Raw genomic sequence first — 17,265 nt, 5'->3', positions numbered from 1 at the left:
TGGAGAATGGTGACCATTTGAGGTTTTTGATTGATGTTACTGTTGGCTGATTTCTTTAAATGGTCAGGCTGAATAAGAAAATCAACGACACAGAAAACACAGCCAGTTTACCTCTGTTTAATTGTTAACAGCTGTCAGTCACTTGAACACACACAAAAAACAACTCATCTGCAACATACTGGCTTCTCACTTTTTTCCTCCCATTTAAAAAAAAAAAGAAAAAGATAAAAATCTAATTTACTTTAAAATGAGCTGCTGAGAATCCCCTCCCTCTTCAATATTGCTCACAAACACAATTTACAGTCCCATTTCTAATTACTAGTTAAAGGTGTGTTAGGTTTTTCAAATTGATAATTTTAGAATATGATCCCATCCAAGCACAAATACCCCTCAAAAGACTCTGAGGCACTAGGCAGGGTTTGTGCAAGATTGAAATACCTATATTCACATGGCAATACTTATGGAAAATGACTAAGGCATTGCATCCCACGCAGGTCTTGGCCAGGATCATTGAAAGCAATAGTTCCCATTCCTACAAACCCTCATCTAAGGGTTCCTGGATGGGAGGATGGCTCTCTTTATGTTGCCATTGTATGTTGAAGGGTCTTCCATTTGTTTTAAAATCAGAGAATTTAACTTAGATGTATGCCATTCACTCAACATCTCTTCTCATAAATGAAAGTGTCTCATCTGATACATGCGAAAATTTTATATTTTATATTTTATAAATTTTATATAAGTTATATAAGTTATATAATTTTATATAAGTATTGACAACAAATCTCCCATGACCTGGATGTATGAGAAGCTTCATAAATACACTGTTTCGAATAAGTCACTCATATTTGAATATATGTATTTGCAAAATTACTACAAAATCCTAATTATAAAATCAGCATTTTCTATTTTCAAACATCACATAGTATCTTCCCACATATCATATAGTTTATTAAAAAAATGATGTAACCAAGAATTTATTGATCTGTAAGAATTATCCAATCATTTCCCTGAGCATTCAGTGGTAAGTTAATTTAGGCTATTGTTGAATAATTTAGGTATGGGGCACACATACATACAGGCTCACATAAGAGGTTAAATGGGAATTAAATACCATCTGATCATAGGTAATAGTAGTAGGAAATAAAGTGAAACTATTTAGGCATACATCTTTCTTGTTATTTTGAGCCAAAGGGAAATTAATGTCCATCTGTAGTTACCTAAAGCACATAAAAGTAGGTCTTTTGCAAATGCAGTATATCATTTACATTTTACAAAGCCAGAAACTCACGGTTGCATCTTGGGTATTACAAAATCAAATATTTTCCATTTATTAGTAGCAATCAACCAAGGAGATGGAAATTGCTAAAGCACTGTCATAAAGTTCAACTGTCACCTGAAATATTCATTTTGCCACATTGGGATATGTGCGAAGATTTGTTGACACTCAGGGGGAAAACTATGCCCACTGACCCTGGTGTAATACACCTTCTCAGTGTTTTAAAGCTCAGTGAACTGAAAGTAATGGATCTGTGTTTTGTCTTACAAATGAAAATGTAAAAGGGTACAACAGCACTGGAGGAGCCATTGATAAAGCTTTAACACATCCATTGTAATGCAATGTTTCCACTCATATGCTTAGCGGGCATTATTGCACTCTGTCTTCTGGGTGTTTTTCTTTACATTGTTAGATATTTGGAATTCAGCCAGGCAGTTAGGGAAACACACTGTTTTACGATCCTACCATGATCAATAACAATTTAATCTCTATGCTTTCAGTACAGCACAAGTGTCTAGCCTAGATTGGTTAAAAAAGCAGAAACAAAACACACCAACCAAAAAACAAACAAAAAAAAACATTTTCCCTGTTTCTTTTAATGGAGAATAATAGGCTCAAATGTTCCTTCAGGTGAGACTAACACTTGTCTATACACTCCAAATCATACCTGATAGTTAACAATTAAGTGGTGTATCAAGCCCCATTCCCCATATTTCACCTCTACTCAATCCACCTTGACAAATTCAAATGTTTTATCCATAATTAGTTTCGAATAAATGTCTGTTTGAGCTTTTTTTTCACCCTTATCTTAATATTCTTTTCCTTCTCTTTTTTGACCCATCCCAGCCTGTAAGTGTAATGGTCATGCAAGTGTATGCCAGGTGTTAACTGGAAAATGCTTCTGTACTACCAAAGGGATCAAAGGAGACCAGTGCCAGCTGTGAGTACTTCGACAACATAACATGCCTGACACTATATTAAAAAAGAAAATTTATTTACAGAAAGTAGTGTCCGTCAGAATGAGTTTGTCAGTCAAACAACCCACTGGTCATCTCATTTGATGTAAAAAGACAAGTACTTTACATGGAACACTATAAATTGTGATCAGATCAACGGCAATCTTTGTTTGTTTTTTTCTTGAGTCAGATTATAGAAAAACACTCCCAGCAATTACAGCTCTTTCATTGTATTGTATTGTTTTAGATTGTGTTTGGATTTCTGGAAGGATCAATGAAAACATTTTCAAATAAGTGTAAAGATTTGTTGTTTTTTTCCCATGTAGATTTGTCTGTCTGCTCATCTGTGTTGTTTATGGAGTGCTGCCATGGTTACACCAGAAAGAACACAATAGTTTTGAGTTGAAATTAAAATGATTCAATTCAGTGAATTTGGTCACGTTGGTATCATGGTGTTTAGCAAGGTAAACATTCTCACCTCACAGTAAGATGGGTTCCAGTTTGGATCCAACAGTATGCAGCCTTTCTGTGTGAATTGCATTTGTTCTTCACGTGCTATTATGGGCCCCGTTTGGTTCTCCAGCTTTTTTGTATAGTCCATGGTATAGCTTTGTCAAAGATTCATGTCATGTGCATAAGTTTGAAGGAGAGATTAAATGACTGTTCATCTTTAAATAGCTTTGCGATTGATTAGTGACCTGCCCAGTGTGCACTCCACCTCTCTCCTAGTAGCTTTTCTGTCATCCCCACCCACATCCTCAAGAGAATCTCTGAAAGAATGTGTTGGATCACAATTATGACTCAGACATTCAGTTACCGTTACTTTATTCCCTCATGCCATATATGGAGTGTTGTCAGATTCTGCACTGTCATCATGAATTCTGCAGACATAGAGGATTGCTTCTCAAAGTAGGTAGACCACCATCACATAGATTTATGTTTCCCCCAGTTGCAAGCTGAATGGAAAGCGCCTTAATGCAGTGAGAGCATCCTATGCCACAATTTTTTTGGTCAAAAATGTGTCTTGAAAATATTCCCATTATGGTGTGTTTAGATGATATTTAGCATCTTCCATTTCCACTCACATTTTAGAATTTTTGAATTGCTTTTTCCCCAACACCATCCTTAGCATGGTGTGCTATCCTGACAATATAATGCCATAATGTCACTGGTTGACATACTACAAGGAGTGGATTCTACAAAGCAAACAAAACCTCAAATACATGACATTATCTTGGCATTAAGTTAGATTTTTAGTGCAAATATATCTGTGAAAGCACTGGGCTCAATTGTGTTAAAGGCAGCTGAAAATTCTGCAAATAAACCCCACCTGAAGCCCACCTGTTTGCTCAAGGTGAGTGCACAAGAAGTGCAATTGACTCAGAATTCCACTGTCTACTCTCCCCCAGAGACTCAAATTGCAAGGGCACAGTGAGGATTGTGTTTATGATACCAAATAGATGCTCAAGGCACTTCATGACCAGAGATGTTTGGTGGTTCAAACATGCTATTGATTTAAAATCACTGGGTTGTTAGGGGGTTGGGAGTTTTCCGCACAGATATATATTTTTCATAGTGCCTTGACAAGGTCAAACATTACCAAATATTTCCAGGACTTTAGAGATTGTGTTTTCTATGTGATCTGTAGAGAATAAATATTCAGCCAAAGCAAATGTTTGAAAATTTAAATAACTTGTCTAAGAAAATAATATTTGTCAAGGCAGTTACTCCTTCACCTCTAACTTTGAAACATTGAAATAGCATGGCAGACAAACATGCTAGGGATGAAAGAACAAGACTACAAATATACAATGTACAGCCTATGGTCAATTAAACTGATAGTTTGCCGTATATCAGTCATGATGGCATGTTACAAAACTCAAAACAAAGGTTTTAGACATTTTTATCAAAATGAAAGTATATTGAATCACATGTCTTTCAAGGCAAGCAACACTTTTCAAGAAGTAAACAACACTGTCTGAGGAAAAAAAAATAGTCACAAAAACAAAGTACATAATATTGAACCCAAACTAATTCCATACAAATGTATCCGGTTTCAACCAAAGAAGGAGGGGCCATCAGGGAGAATGAGACCTGAGTCCCACAGATTCCATTGAATTTAGGGAAGAAAAAATGAATTCAAATGTGATAATATTTAAAATCTCAAAATTATTTGTAATTTCACTGTCAAACATTTTAGTTTGAGGAAAGTAATACCTTTCAAGCCCAATCCTATTAGTGTCTGTTCATATTGATTAACAGTTGGAAGGACAACTTTTTGTTTTTGCCGTTTTGTAATGTAATTTGTGCTATCTCATTACCTGTAATCAGTGCCTCCTCAGTCCCTATCTATCAGTCTCTCATACCATTCTCAGCACTCACCCTCAAACAAAAACCTCAGTACAAGGATAGTGTGTCATTTCCACAGTGCGTGTGCACATGTGTGCTCACGTGCATTTACCGCAGCCACCAATGCTATTAGGACTGCAGAATAATAGCTGCAATAATTAAGTGAGTATGCATCAGTGCTGAATTGAATTGTTTTTGAAAACAATTGATTAGGTCCATGTTAGAGTGTTAGAGTGATGAGTCAAACAAAAGTGGTGAGGGAAATATTTTTATTATAGTCCTCATTTGGGTGCATACATTATTCAGGGGTTCTTTTCAGGCTGCTAAAACAAGCTGTAACTCTAAAGTGTGTGTATGTGCATGTGTCATTTCTTCAGCTTGCATGTGTGTGAAGGACATATCACTATTATTTCTTCTGTTTATTTGTGGTGTGTGTATTTTGCCTGCTAAATCTCACTCAGCACAAGTGCAGACAAAGGTTCAAGTTGAGTGTAGATCAAATTTAGATACAATGCAAGGGTATTGCCTGAAGTTCAAGTGTGTAGGTGTGTGTGCATGCATACAGGTGCAGATTAAATTAAGATACAGTAGAGATGAGTTGCGTTATATACCTTGCTATGATCGTAAGTAAGCAGTGTTTGTGATTTCTCATCTGCAAATGCCAGCTAGCTCTGTAAGGCTCAAAAGCTTGTGGCAGTATTTGGTTTCCGTCTCTCTGTACCATGATGAGATCAGTCTTCCCTGTCCCCGTTCTTCTTGGTTTAACATACATGCAAAGAACAGTGTTTCTTGCTCCTCCATCTAAACACTTAACTCTGTGGATTTGCTGATGTGACATGAACATCATTCTCAGGTTGCAACTAGTGCTGCTACTACTGATGAAGTCTATTGATATTGTGAAAGCATGCCGTTACAGTGAGTGCATTTGATTGTGAATCTCTGGGAGCAATCTTCCACAGACCTCAATGATTTAAATAATTGTGATCTGTAAAGCAAAATTTGTTCAGCTTCAAATATCCTTTTTTTTTTTTTTTGGAGCACGAAAAGAGTAAACATTGCCTATAACAAAGGCCTCTATTTTTTTCAAAAGGTGGTTTAGTAGTTATTGGATAATGATACTGAAACAACTGCTCATAAATAAGCATGCTAAACTTATTTGTCAAAATATACATAGGTCTTTCCTTGGCTTATTACTGGCTAAACCTCTGACAAATTTTGTTAAAATTATTTTTTAGTCTCTAGTTTAAGACAGAAGCAAAATCTATGTGGCAGATATCGATGATAATTTAAAGGTTAAATTATACTCTTTCACCGTAAAAGTACAAAAAGCAACCTCCCCTTCAGGTCTATGTGTCTCAATTGGTCCTTCCACTCAGTCTCATCTTTTATTCTTTGAATCAGCCTGTGATATTATTCCATATTTAAAGTTGTTTAAACAGAAAATGAGATATTTAAGTGACAATGGGTATCCCATGTTTACATTTTTTTTACTTATCTCACTACTTACCTCACTTTATCTATACGTTATTTGCATGTGATTCTGTTCTTTTACAATCTAATGTGTCAAGGAGTTAATAGCAGAATGCACTGGAGAAAGAACATAAAAGCTCGAGAGACTGAGAGGAGTGGTATATAGTAGAACCATGTACAGTACATCCCAGTTGTTCAACGAAATCATGTATAGAACAAACTTGTACAGAGTAAGAACCATCTTCAGGTTTGTAGATTTTAAGCAACTTCCATGTACAAAATACTGACAAACATCGTGGAGACAAACATATGACATATACCAGGATTAGTTAACATTTTTGGTCACAAATCTTCTTCTTCCATTGTGGAGACAAACATATGACTAAGTCTTACCATTACTTTGACACAGAGTTTACAATACTCTGACAGACTAATACCATCAATAAAATAAATAACTATTTTTGTGTATGTTCAGCATAAGAAAATAATTTATTTTGTAAGTATTTACTAAGCATCAATTTTTTAATGTTTCATTCAATTTCGCTTTTTTTTCTTTTCTTCCCCATTTGTTAACTTGGCAATCCTCTTCACTGAACAAGCCGTCTTTTACGGGCTCTGTCAGTCTACCCACAAGTATAATAGACTATACATGCTCTTAAAAAAGATGTTTTTTCCATTTCTCCACCGGTTTACTGACAATTTTCTTAAAGATTTTGTTTTCCCTTATGCTTGTTTTACATCAGTTGATAGATTCCCAGTGGTTGCTAAACCATGATTTTCCCAGATGATGAGTCATGTACTTTGAGTGTTCTGAGGATGTTTACCTTGGGCTCTGATTATCAAGTCTGAATCCTAAAGCACTGACTTAATAAACATGAGTATTAAAAGAAGGTTAACATAGCCCTGAAGTTTGTCTAGCCTATTTTGAATTTCGAATTTCCTGCTCACTTGCTGTATATCTTTGGAAATTCACCTTGATTGGTGTTTTTTTTTTCTTACAGGATTAAATTTTCAACATGACCAAATGCTAATTTGTGCAACTTGTGATATTCATACCAACCATATTCTTAAATGCTTTAGGCTTTGCTCAAGTCATACCTAGAGTTGTTGCATTTCACTGTGGTTGCGTGATAAACAAACACTATTTATTTATTTATTTTTAAGTCTAATTAACTGCTACAAACAATCAGATCATTTCTTGTTTGTCAGTAGAAAGCAGTTTGATGAGGTGCCAAAAGCAGATGCCGATGTGCTGGTGCTTGGCATACTCTTGTGCTGATAAGAAAAATTTTGCCCTCAAAGTTTTTGCTCTCAACTTCATCTTCACTTCTGTTTTCTTCACTTCAGGTGTGACTCAGAAAACCGTTACCTTGGCAATCCACTCAGGGGAACCTGTTATTGTGAGTAATTCTGCAATGGACTCTTACTTGCTATAGAGACCTCTCTGTCTATGGTCTCTCCTCTCTCTATCACACACACACACACACACACACACACACACACACACACACACACACACACACACACACACAAGCACACGCATCTTGGCCTCTCTGTCTCCACTTTGCTTCTTCTTTCTCTACACTTCCACTCTCCCGCTCCGGGCAGATGGAGCATTTTAGCACTTTGGCACTGGGGGCACTTCTTCAGTGACAGAATGACGTGTCGTGAAAATGTCAAATGAATCAGAAAAAGTGAGTGATTGAGCTAATTGAGGAGACGGAGGAGTAAAAATTCTCAACTTGTTCAGTCACCCACCAACTTATTTAATCATTTAAAAAGATAGTTTCATGCTAACCGTCATTTAGAGAAAAAAAAAAAGGGAATTATATTGCATAAAACTAAATGGGAGATGCCTGTGGAGTCGCAGCCCCTTTGTGCCTGTATTCCTGTATTTGGGTATTTATTTGCATAGTGTGGTGTCCTTCATGGTGGAGTCGTGATTTATTTCTCTCTCACACTGCCACAGACAGTAGAGCATTTGCCAAGGTTTTTTCCCCTTTTCAAATGTCACAGCCTGACACTAGGCTCCATAAGGGGATGAATGGAACTAAAGACCTGAGACATGTTCTTGTACTGTTTCATATTGTAAGCATGACGCTGTCTTGGTTGTCTTGGTATCAAAAAGAATAAATTCCATGTTGAAAGCACTTTAACAACCAAATTGGGATTTTCCTTATGTTTAAAAGTTGTCAGAAATTAATCATGTCTTTTTGTGATCTAATCTACATTTTCAAATAGATAATCTGCTGATTGACTACCAGTTCACCTTCAGTCTCATCCAAGAAGATGATAATCATTATACTGCAATCAACTTTATGGCATCACCTGAACAGGTAACTGTTTCATAAAATTGTGTAGTCTGATAGCAGTGCAAAAAAAACCTCATTAATTCTAAACACCCACTGGAAACACTGGTAGCTATGGCAATAATCACTCCAATTTCATTTGAACCATGGTCTGATTTCATAATGTTTGTACTTTTAACACAAGATGGTGGAGTAAAATTTTAATTTGTCTCAAAGCAATGTTTGTTCTCTGTCACTCGATATCAATAGCCATTGATAGAGAAATTACTTTTATTTTCCTGCCACATTCATATAGCATATCCTTACGTGAGATACATTGCCTTTTTTGAAGAAAGTTTGCTTTTAAGTTGCATTGAGTGGCTATTCTTTAAAAAAAATCTAAATAATATAAAAAGACAGGTTTTTGTATACTTAAGAAATAATTGCAAAATCCACAAAAATATATGGAACATACTTTTTTTTATAGTATGTGACATCTCAACTAATAGACTACCATAATTTAGAGTTTTCCTATATCATTGCCTCGGTTAGTCTTCTGTTATTTTGTATGATACAGCAATTTGATAATTTTGTGTTTTTATTTAACAATCACAAGTAATTGTCTTATCTAATTTCATGAATGTTTTCTCTTTATGTACTTTATCTAAAGGCCAATAAGAACCTGGACATGTCTATTAATGCTTCGAACAATTTCAACCTCAATATTACCTGGTCGGTGGGATCAACAGGTACTTTTGCACTACTCTACAGTTTGATTATAATTGTATTTCTTAATGATACTTTATCAAACTACAGTGGCTGTCTGCCAGTTTGCTAATATATTTATTTCAATCACGGGACTGCAATTTAAATATACCGTCCATTTTTAAAATCTTTAATAATGAACTGAGTAAATTAATTTTCCAAGCTTACAAATTGTCAACAGACCAGAGATAAATTACTTTCCACTTTTATGTTGTGAATTCATACATTGTTTTGTGAAAAACATTTTCTGTGTTAAAGGTATATCTATTCCTAACAATCTTTAAACAATCAGTGTGAAACACTGTTCTTTTTTAATTGGATAACTTTCAAATGTTACAGATCAAATGACATAATTACAAAGATTTTTTACGAAGTTATTGTAAAAAAAATTTCCTTTTTCATAGTAAAGGCTCAATCAACAACATTTATTACGTAGTGTACCAACAGAGTCCAGAAATTTAGCTTGCAATTTTTAAAACTGGCTATTTTTCTATGAGTTTAATGTTTGATGGATTTGTGGTTTAATATTATGTCAGATATAACAGAAATAACTATGCACCCTCTGTTGTTGGTGTGTATTGTAACACTGTTGAGAATATATTATAATTCCGCCGTGGAAAGACACCCAAGGACACTGCAGTCATCTTTTGCCACTGTTTATCTCCTGCCGCCCCTTCCTCTCAAGTCATCTACCACTTATTGGAGCCCCACAACACTGACATTTTCCAACTACTAAACCATGTTAACCTCGGGCGCGCTTCTCTTACCACCTTAACCTTTTGGAGCACTGTTAATAATATTTGAAGTAAAACCCCCTTTCCCCACAAAGATATTGTGTCTCAGAAGGATGGGAGCCACTTCACAATTGACAAGAACGTGAAGCGCCTTTGGGTGGGGGAGATGGGTGATTTCAATTAAGATAAACATGCTCACATAGCTGCACTCAAGCTGTCATTTTCAGTTCTTTTGTTTCAGAGCTGTGGGTTGGAATGTCAATGTTTAATGGCCACTAACATAAGGAAGAATACAAATTGACCTGAGACATTTGTATGATGTATAATTGACTTCATTTTGTAGTATCTTTGATTAAAAGTTCTGTTTATTTCACAATGATGGCCACTCAGAGCTGCCTATTAACACTAATATTTGTAAGGTGGAATTGACTACCATATATAGACATACTGAGATGAACAATCTTGATTGATACCTATATACGACTGAATTTTTGTCTTCTGCTTGAAAGTCGCTTTGCAATTCTTGCTTTGTACCCTCACCAAACATTATATAGAATTCTATATCTGGATTGTAGAATTGGTGATAATTTCACCCAAGTTCACGAATACAGAATTCTAGATTTATACCTCCAACATAAATATGCTTTGTCTCTCTCCCCTGTGTGTTGTACCCCTGCTTTTAAGTCTATAAAATAAATTAATTTGTTGAATTAAATACAACCATCATTGCCATTACTTCATGTTTTAGCTCAACCTAAGTCATATTTGTTGTATTTAATGTAAAAATTGTTTCCCTTTTGATCCTTTCATCTGCACTGGCTCGTAAACACATTCATATATCGTTGAAATTAGGTTTATAAAAGGGTGACATCCTTTGCCATATGACTGTGCCAAACATGAACTATTTTCCTCACAGCTGGAACCATTTCTGGTGAGGAGGTGCCAATTGTGTCCAAAACTAACATTAAGGAATACAGAGACAGCTTCTCTTGCGAGAAGTTCACCTTCAGAAGCAACCCCAATATCACCTTTTATGTCTACGTCAGTAACTTCTCATGGCCCATCAAGATCCAGGTAAAGCCCTTCCCGCAACCTTGTTCTGATTTCAGTGAAGCAGAAAACACCAGTATGTTGTTGCCAGTCAGTCATGACGTTACAAATTGCTTACTTTCATACAGTATGTGTTTAATCATCTAAAAGGAACCCCACTTAGGAAGAGTAGGTCCCAGTTGTACATACATTAAGAGAGCAGGAGCAGCTGCCTTTGCATAGCTATTTTGTTGTTCAGGGTGAATTCAGGTGCACTTTATTATAATAGATTCTTTAATGAACGATGGTTATATTGCAGGGCAACATAGCTATTTCCAGCAAGTGAGACCAAACCACTGTTTAACCATTCAGAGGAATGGACAGAAGCATTGGAGTTATAGTTATAATATGGCCACTTAAGCCTCACAGAAAGTACAATGGCCAATGACATTACAAGGAGCTACAATTTACATTACATTGAAATGCCTGACTGCTGAATCTATATAGTTGCCTAATATGTTCATCCCTTTCCTAACTCTTGAGCACTATATCAATCACTCAGTTACATTATTTATTTATGTATTTATGCATTCATTCATTCAATCATTCATTCATTCATATATTTATGTAGATGGTAAGTTAATTGAGTTAATTGAGTCACCTATCAACAGAAAAGTGAAGTCACAGTTTTGATAGTATATTAGTGTAGGTCATTTCATTATGTTTTTGGGTGTACTTGGCATCCATAATGGTGAAGAGAAATATTTTAACATTTTTAACTAAACGTTCAAAACACCAAAATGTGGGTAGTGTGAACAGATTTTTCTTATTCTTTATCTTTTATTTTTTTTAATCAACATGTTTACTATACCTTTTAGGGAAAATAAGATCAACAATTTCAGTCAAGTGTTAAACTGCCTGTTAGATAATGAGAATGACCCTTTAGCAGTTGGCAAAATCCAAGTACTGCCACAATAGACGTACTGAAATGGTAATGTCTTTGTGTTTGTATTTTTTCGTTAAGGTCAAGAGAATTGACAAGAAATCTGATACAATTATCACTCCTGATGATAGCACATAATATCCGTTTGCAAATGAGTTCACTTCCAAAATATTGATTTTTAGATTCGCTCTGGCCCTCCCTTTCACATGCTAGATGACTGAACCAAGGGGTAATGGGGTGGGGTAATAATATCTGTGGGGTCAGCCCATCTGTGGAGGTGGCCCAGTAATAGTTTTCTATTAAATTTCCTAGCCAACAGTCACTTATTTATTATGGACTGGTCTAAGCTATTAAAGCAAACAGCTTCTGTAACAGGATAAGGTTTCTGGTTCTTTTTTGCCTTTATGATGCTGCAGTTACAGCAGAGATCTAACCGTGATAAAGCATTTTAATGCTCTTTAAGCTGTTGTATGAAAGGTTAAACATAAAATTTATATGTAAAAGTGGAGAAAATCAAAGGTTTTCACAATCCATTGGTCAAGTGCTGTGCACTATAATTGTTACCTAGAAGACTGTTCAATGTAGTGAAAGTGTATTAACAGAAGAAAAGAACGAATGCCCACAATTGAATTCATTTATCAACTGAGATTGATGTGTTTAAATTAAATGAACCCCAAACTTATTGCTTTGACCTCATATTATGAGAAAAAATTAGGAGTGCCTGGTCTAAATAGAGGTGCCTCACCTGTGAAAAGAATCAGAACATCTCGATAATTTCTGCTTTTAAGTCAAGTTAGCCATGTCACTGACCATCTCATTTCAAATCAGTCAAAGACTGCGAAAGTTCAGAATGGTTTTCAATAAAAAGTGAAAGTATGATTGTTGACCACAGTGATGCTTGTACAATGCTCCAACCAAAGTTTTTGTCTCAAGTGATCAAAGAAACAATTAAAAATAGACTTTGCTTGTATAGCATACATATTTTTACCAGTAATTTACCTCTGAAAGACTTTAGAGTAAACTATATATATATATATATATACAATATATAAAATGATTATATATATGTATGTGTGTTTTAACTAAACAATAAGAAACAATATGAAAAATAATAAATATATATATATACGTGTGTGTGTGTGTGTGTGTGTGTATAGTTTTATATATATATATATACATGTGTGTGTATATAGTTCACTCAAAATTCTTTCAGAGGAAAATGACTGGTAAAAATATGTATGCTATGCATGCAAAGTCTATTTTCAATTGTTTCTTTGAAGACTTTTGAGACAAAATCTGTGTTTGGAGTCCACATGTATAAGATTCATGTACAAAAATCACTGTGGGCAACAGTCCTGCTGTTTTTTTATGGACAGCCACTCTGAACTTTGTATTTATATTTAATTATTTTTTTGTTATTTTTATAGTCATTTGTACAAAAATATGAATGAAAGAAACGCCGTACCAGACAGTGGTAAGACGAGTGATGCTGTATGGACTGGGAACAGTGAATGCCGAAAAGACGAGGCAGAGCTAGAGGTAGCAAAGATGAAGATGTTGAGATTCTTTTTGGGAGTGACTAGGATGGATAGGATCAGGAATAGGTCCATCAGGGAGATGGCACATGTTCGATGTTTTGGAGAGATGGTCAGAGATGCCAGACTGAGATGGTTGGGTCATGTACAGAGGAGGGATAGTGAATATATTGGTAGACGGATGCTGAAATTAGAGCTGCCAGGCAGGCGGTCTAGAGGAGAACCAAAGAGAAGATTTATGGACATAGTGAGAGAGGATATGAAGTTTGTTGGTGTGAGGGGAGGATACAGATAATAGGGTTCGGCTGTCGCTACCCTGCTTCTCTTTCTCTTGGTGGCATCATGGTCAAGTTTAGGGTTAAAAATGTAAGTTATGCTTTGTTTTTTTCCAAACATTATTCCTAAAATAACCCTGGATACTGTAATACCCAAATAAACCTTTATCCAAAGACAGGAGATACAGTGAAATGGTGTTACATGAGAAAATCTTAAAATTTTTGAAACTTGCCAGAAACCCTCGGACAACCCCCGAGTTCAGTTCCTTTTACATCAACACATCACCGAATACTAATTACTGTATCAAACTCAATTAATATTTTACAATTATACAATAAGTGCCTTTAAAGGAACAGGACAGACAGTTGATGATTACATGGTTTTAGTTATGTTTTTGCCTCCAGAACTATGTGTAAACCCCTTTCTGACCTATTACTCTTATGCCACTTTACCTCTTAGTCATGCATTTATAAAAGTTATAAAAGGGGTACAAATTCTGCTTCTCTCACCAACAGCAGATTGGTTTTCCTTTATCAAGTTGCCCCTTAGCTTTACTCAGTTGCATCATGATTCAGAATTATTTAAGAAAGAAAAAGAGACAGAGAAAGACAGAAAAAGAAGCCATGCTTGGAAGTTGTATAACATTTTATTGGGTCAATTTGCATTTCTGCCAATATGTAAGAGTAAATATCTTTGGGGGAAAATGGTTACATTATTTTGCAAAATTTAATTTTGCTTTAGTGTGTGTATGAGTTACGCCTAACTCGCTTCACTGGACATTTTGGATATTCGGAAACTTTTTACCCAACTAATAATGAGTGGCTGTATTCAGCATCAATCAGGGGTAATAAAACCAATGGCATAATAACAATAGTTACTTTTAAAACCCTGGTGGTAATATTTTGCCATATGAAGCCGCATAGATTTATGTATTTGCTCAAATCCAACCACCTGATAAGGCAAATTTTCAGGTTCACCCTACGTCAGAATAATCATTGGAATAATTCTAATGGGACATAACGTCTTTTATTGACAGAAACTCTGATAGCATTAGCTTTAGCAAGACAAACCTTTGCTATTTTTACTTCATACTCTTTCTACAGATGTACCCAGGGCATATTTTGTGTCTGAAAACAAAAATACTGAACTATACTATAAATCTAAGAACACCGTAATTGTGATAGACTTATCCTGCTAGGAAAATCATGTTGATTTCATTACATTTTCCGGATTTGAGGATTTTTTGGGGTTTATTTTTCAAAAATAGACCTTGTAATTTCTTAATTTTTCCCATGTAACTGCTTCTGATTCAGTTCATAACAGTTCTGATTCATAACAGTTTTAATGTCAAAAAATAAAAAAAAATTAAAAAAATATGAGTATAAATGGAAAGGCAGAAGATAGCAAGACATCCACGAATAAAAAGAGAGGAGCAACAACATCACAGATAGTAGTGGACAACTTAAAGGAACAGTGAGGATTAAAAATACACCACCAGAACTAAACTACAATATAAATAATGACAACAAAATAAGTTATTTTACCAGCTCTTTTAAAAAGAAATATCAAGGCGGTTATTAAATTCCAGTTTATTCAGATGGTTTCCCCATATATTTTTATTATCATGTATTTGCAGTGGTTCATATTAAAAGATTGACTGACATCACATTCACATCCATGCCTATATGCTAATATATATTATGTGCAGTAACTATGCATATATTTATGTATTGATGTATTTTACTTAAACCCAATATGAATGTTTGTTACCTGAACATGTTTCAATTTTCACTTTGTTCCTACAACTAATTTACCATCTTGAAATTAATAGGTAACATGTAATTTTGTTTTACCATTAGATTGCCTTTTCTCAACACAACAGCATTATGGACCTTGTGCAGTTCTTTGTGACATTTTTCAGGTAGGTGAAATATTCATGACTAAAATACTCAATATGATTTGTTTTAGCTCTTAAGTGTTTCGTTTTCAAGTATAATTATCCAGAATCTGACCTGCCACCATTTTCTTCTCCCCTCCCTCTACCTCTGGGGCTCATTCAGGTTACTTCAGACAGTAAACACTTTTTGGGCCTTCAACACACTGATTTTTATTTAATGAATCAAATGAACTTTCACTAAAAGTTTAGGTGTGGATGATCATGTGGCTCCAGTGTTTAAAATCAATCAAGAGTCCTTCAGGCAGAACTGTATAAATTATCAGTGGCAAATATGTTTTATTTTAGTTACGTTTATTAATTTTCACATTTAAAGCCTTTCCTCTCATCCTGTTTATGGTGCTTTGAGCAGTACAAGTAAAGTTTCAATTTTTATGTGCCAGGAAAACTACAAACTTGAACGAATGCGTTTTCTGCATTTGTGTGTTCAGTTTAGTTAAAGGTATGCTCCGCCAAAAAGCTGATAGCCAATGTATTATCTGTATAGCTTTCAGGGTTGGAATACAAGACAGCCATTGCCCAAGGCACCTGTCCATCACTGCCCACTCCACAATAACTGTCCTGAAAAACTGTCACATAATCAGCTATCGTCTGCCCCATCTGATCGAATTACAGTTTAGTAGCAAAACCCATGAATTCTTGGAAGGAAAGGCAAGACACAAAGGGCTCATATTTGATCTAAAATATGACTGACAGCTCCTTGCATCATTTACTCAGGTTTTTTTTAAAAAGAATAACAAATATAGAGGAAATTGTGAAATTGTCTTGTTCAGAAGAATGATCCTTTGAAGTATAAACCTATTTATATCAAAAATATGTATTAACTTTGAATAATGAAAAATACATTACATGATCATATAACTTTTTGTGCAATCTCCTCAAACAAAAACCTGAAGTGTTTGTTTGTAAAACAGATTGACACTTTAAATGAATGCTTTAAATGAAAGTCCTACATTGTGGTCATATTTAGTCAATTAATGCGCTGCTTTTATAAATTTTCTCACAATTTCTAAATGATTTTCATTCATATCTGCATGTAGTTTTTTTAATTATCTTTAATTGTTGTTCTTATTAGAGTTGTCCAGTTCTCAGTGAGCTACAAAACATACCGAAAAGCACAAGGCCTTGCTGTAGTCTGAAGTTGTCATTCCTGTGCAGGAGCTTTTCAGTAAAACCTAATGACAAAATGTCAAGTCACTCCACAGGGTTTTTAGCCCGTCTTGTACGAGACAGAGTTAAGAACCTGACTAGAAGCTACCTGTTTTCTCCAACTGTTTTTTTTTTTTTTCTAAGTTCATTTTACTTTTTCACTAGAAGTTCTTCAGACACATAGCATGTCCCTCATTTTGCTATTTCTTTGTGCTGACTTCCCAGACTTAATTCAGTGTCAGTGTGCTGGGTAGTTGAAATATACAGCTGTAAGGGTCTAAATTCTGTCAAGCATTTTTATGAGATGCTAAAACACTCTAAAAAGGAGGTTGCTTCAATTGTGTATTACTTGCAGCATAACTTCAGGGACTATTTTATATTCAATATCAAAATCAACTTTAAGCCACTCTTGTGTTTATGGAATTTTGTCTGCAAATGAATTTGCTCTTTATAGACCTAATTATACAGAGAAATATAACATGTGCAGCAGGGGGACAAACTTGGATTATCATGAGTAAATTTGTATAAATGCTATCATCAT

General features: G+C 35.1%; 1 protein-coding gene across 1 annotated transcript in view; it reads left to right on the top strand.

Moving 5' to 3' along the window:
• atrnl1b (attractin-like 1b) overlaps positions 1–17,265 on the top strand; it is a 63,013-nt gene that overhangs the window by 26,207 nt on the left and 19,541 nt on the right. Inside the window, exons 20-25 of the mRNA XM_086139665.1 lie at positions 2,123–2,216; positions 7,399–7,451; positions 8,293–8,387; positions 9,010–9,088; positions 10,755–10,912; positions 15,481–15,542. Coding sequence (XP_085995791.1) covers positions 2,123–2,216; positions 7,399–7,451; positions 8,293–8,387; positions 9,010–9,088; positions 10,755–10,912; positions 15,481–15,542 — 541 coding nt within the window. The remainder of the gene's footprint in view (positions 1–2,122; positions 2,217–7,398; positions 7,452–8,292; positions 8,388–9,009; positions 9,089–10,754; positions 10,913–15,480; positions 15,543–17,265) is intronic.

This window comes from Fistularia commersonii, chromosome 32 (genome assembly GCF_037954325.1).
Source record: "Fistularia commersonii isolate RoL2024-O1a breed Wild chromosome 32, RoL_Fcom_v1.0, whole genome shotgun sequence".
Classification (NCBI taxonomy): domain Eukaryota; kingdom Metazoa; phylum Chordata; class Actinopteri; order Syngnathiformes; family Fistulariidae; genus Fistularia; species Fistularia commersonii.
This window is presented reverse-complemented; position numbering and strand designations above follow the sequence as displayed.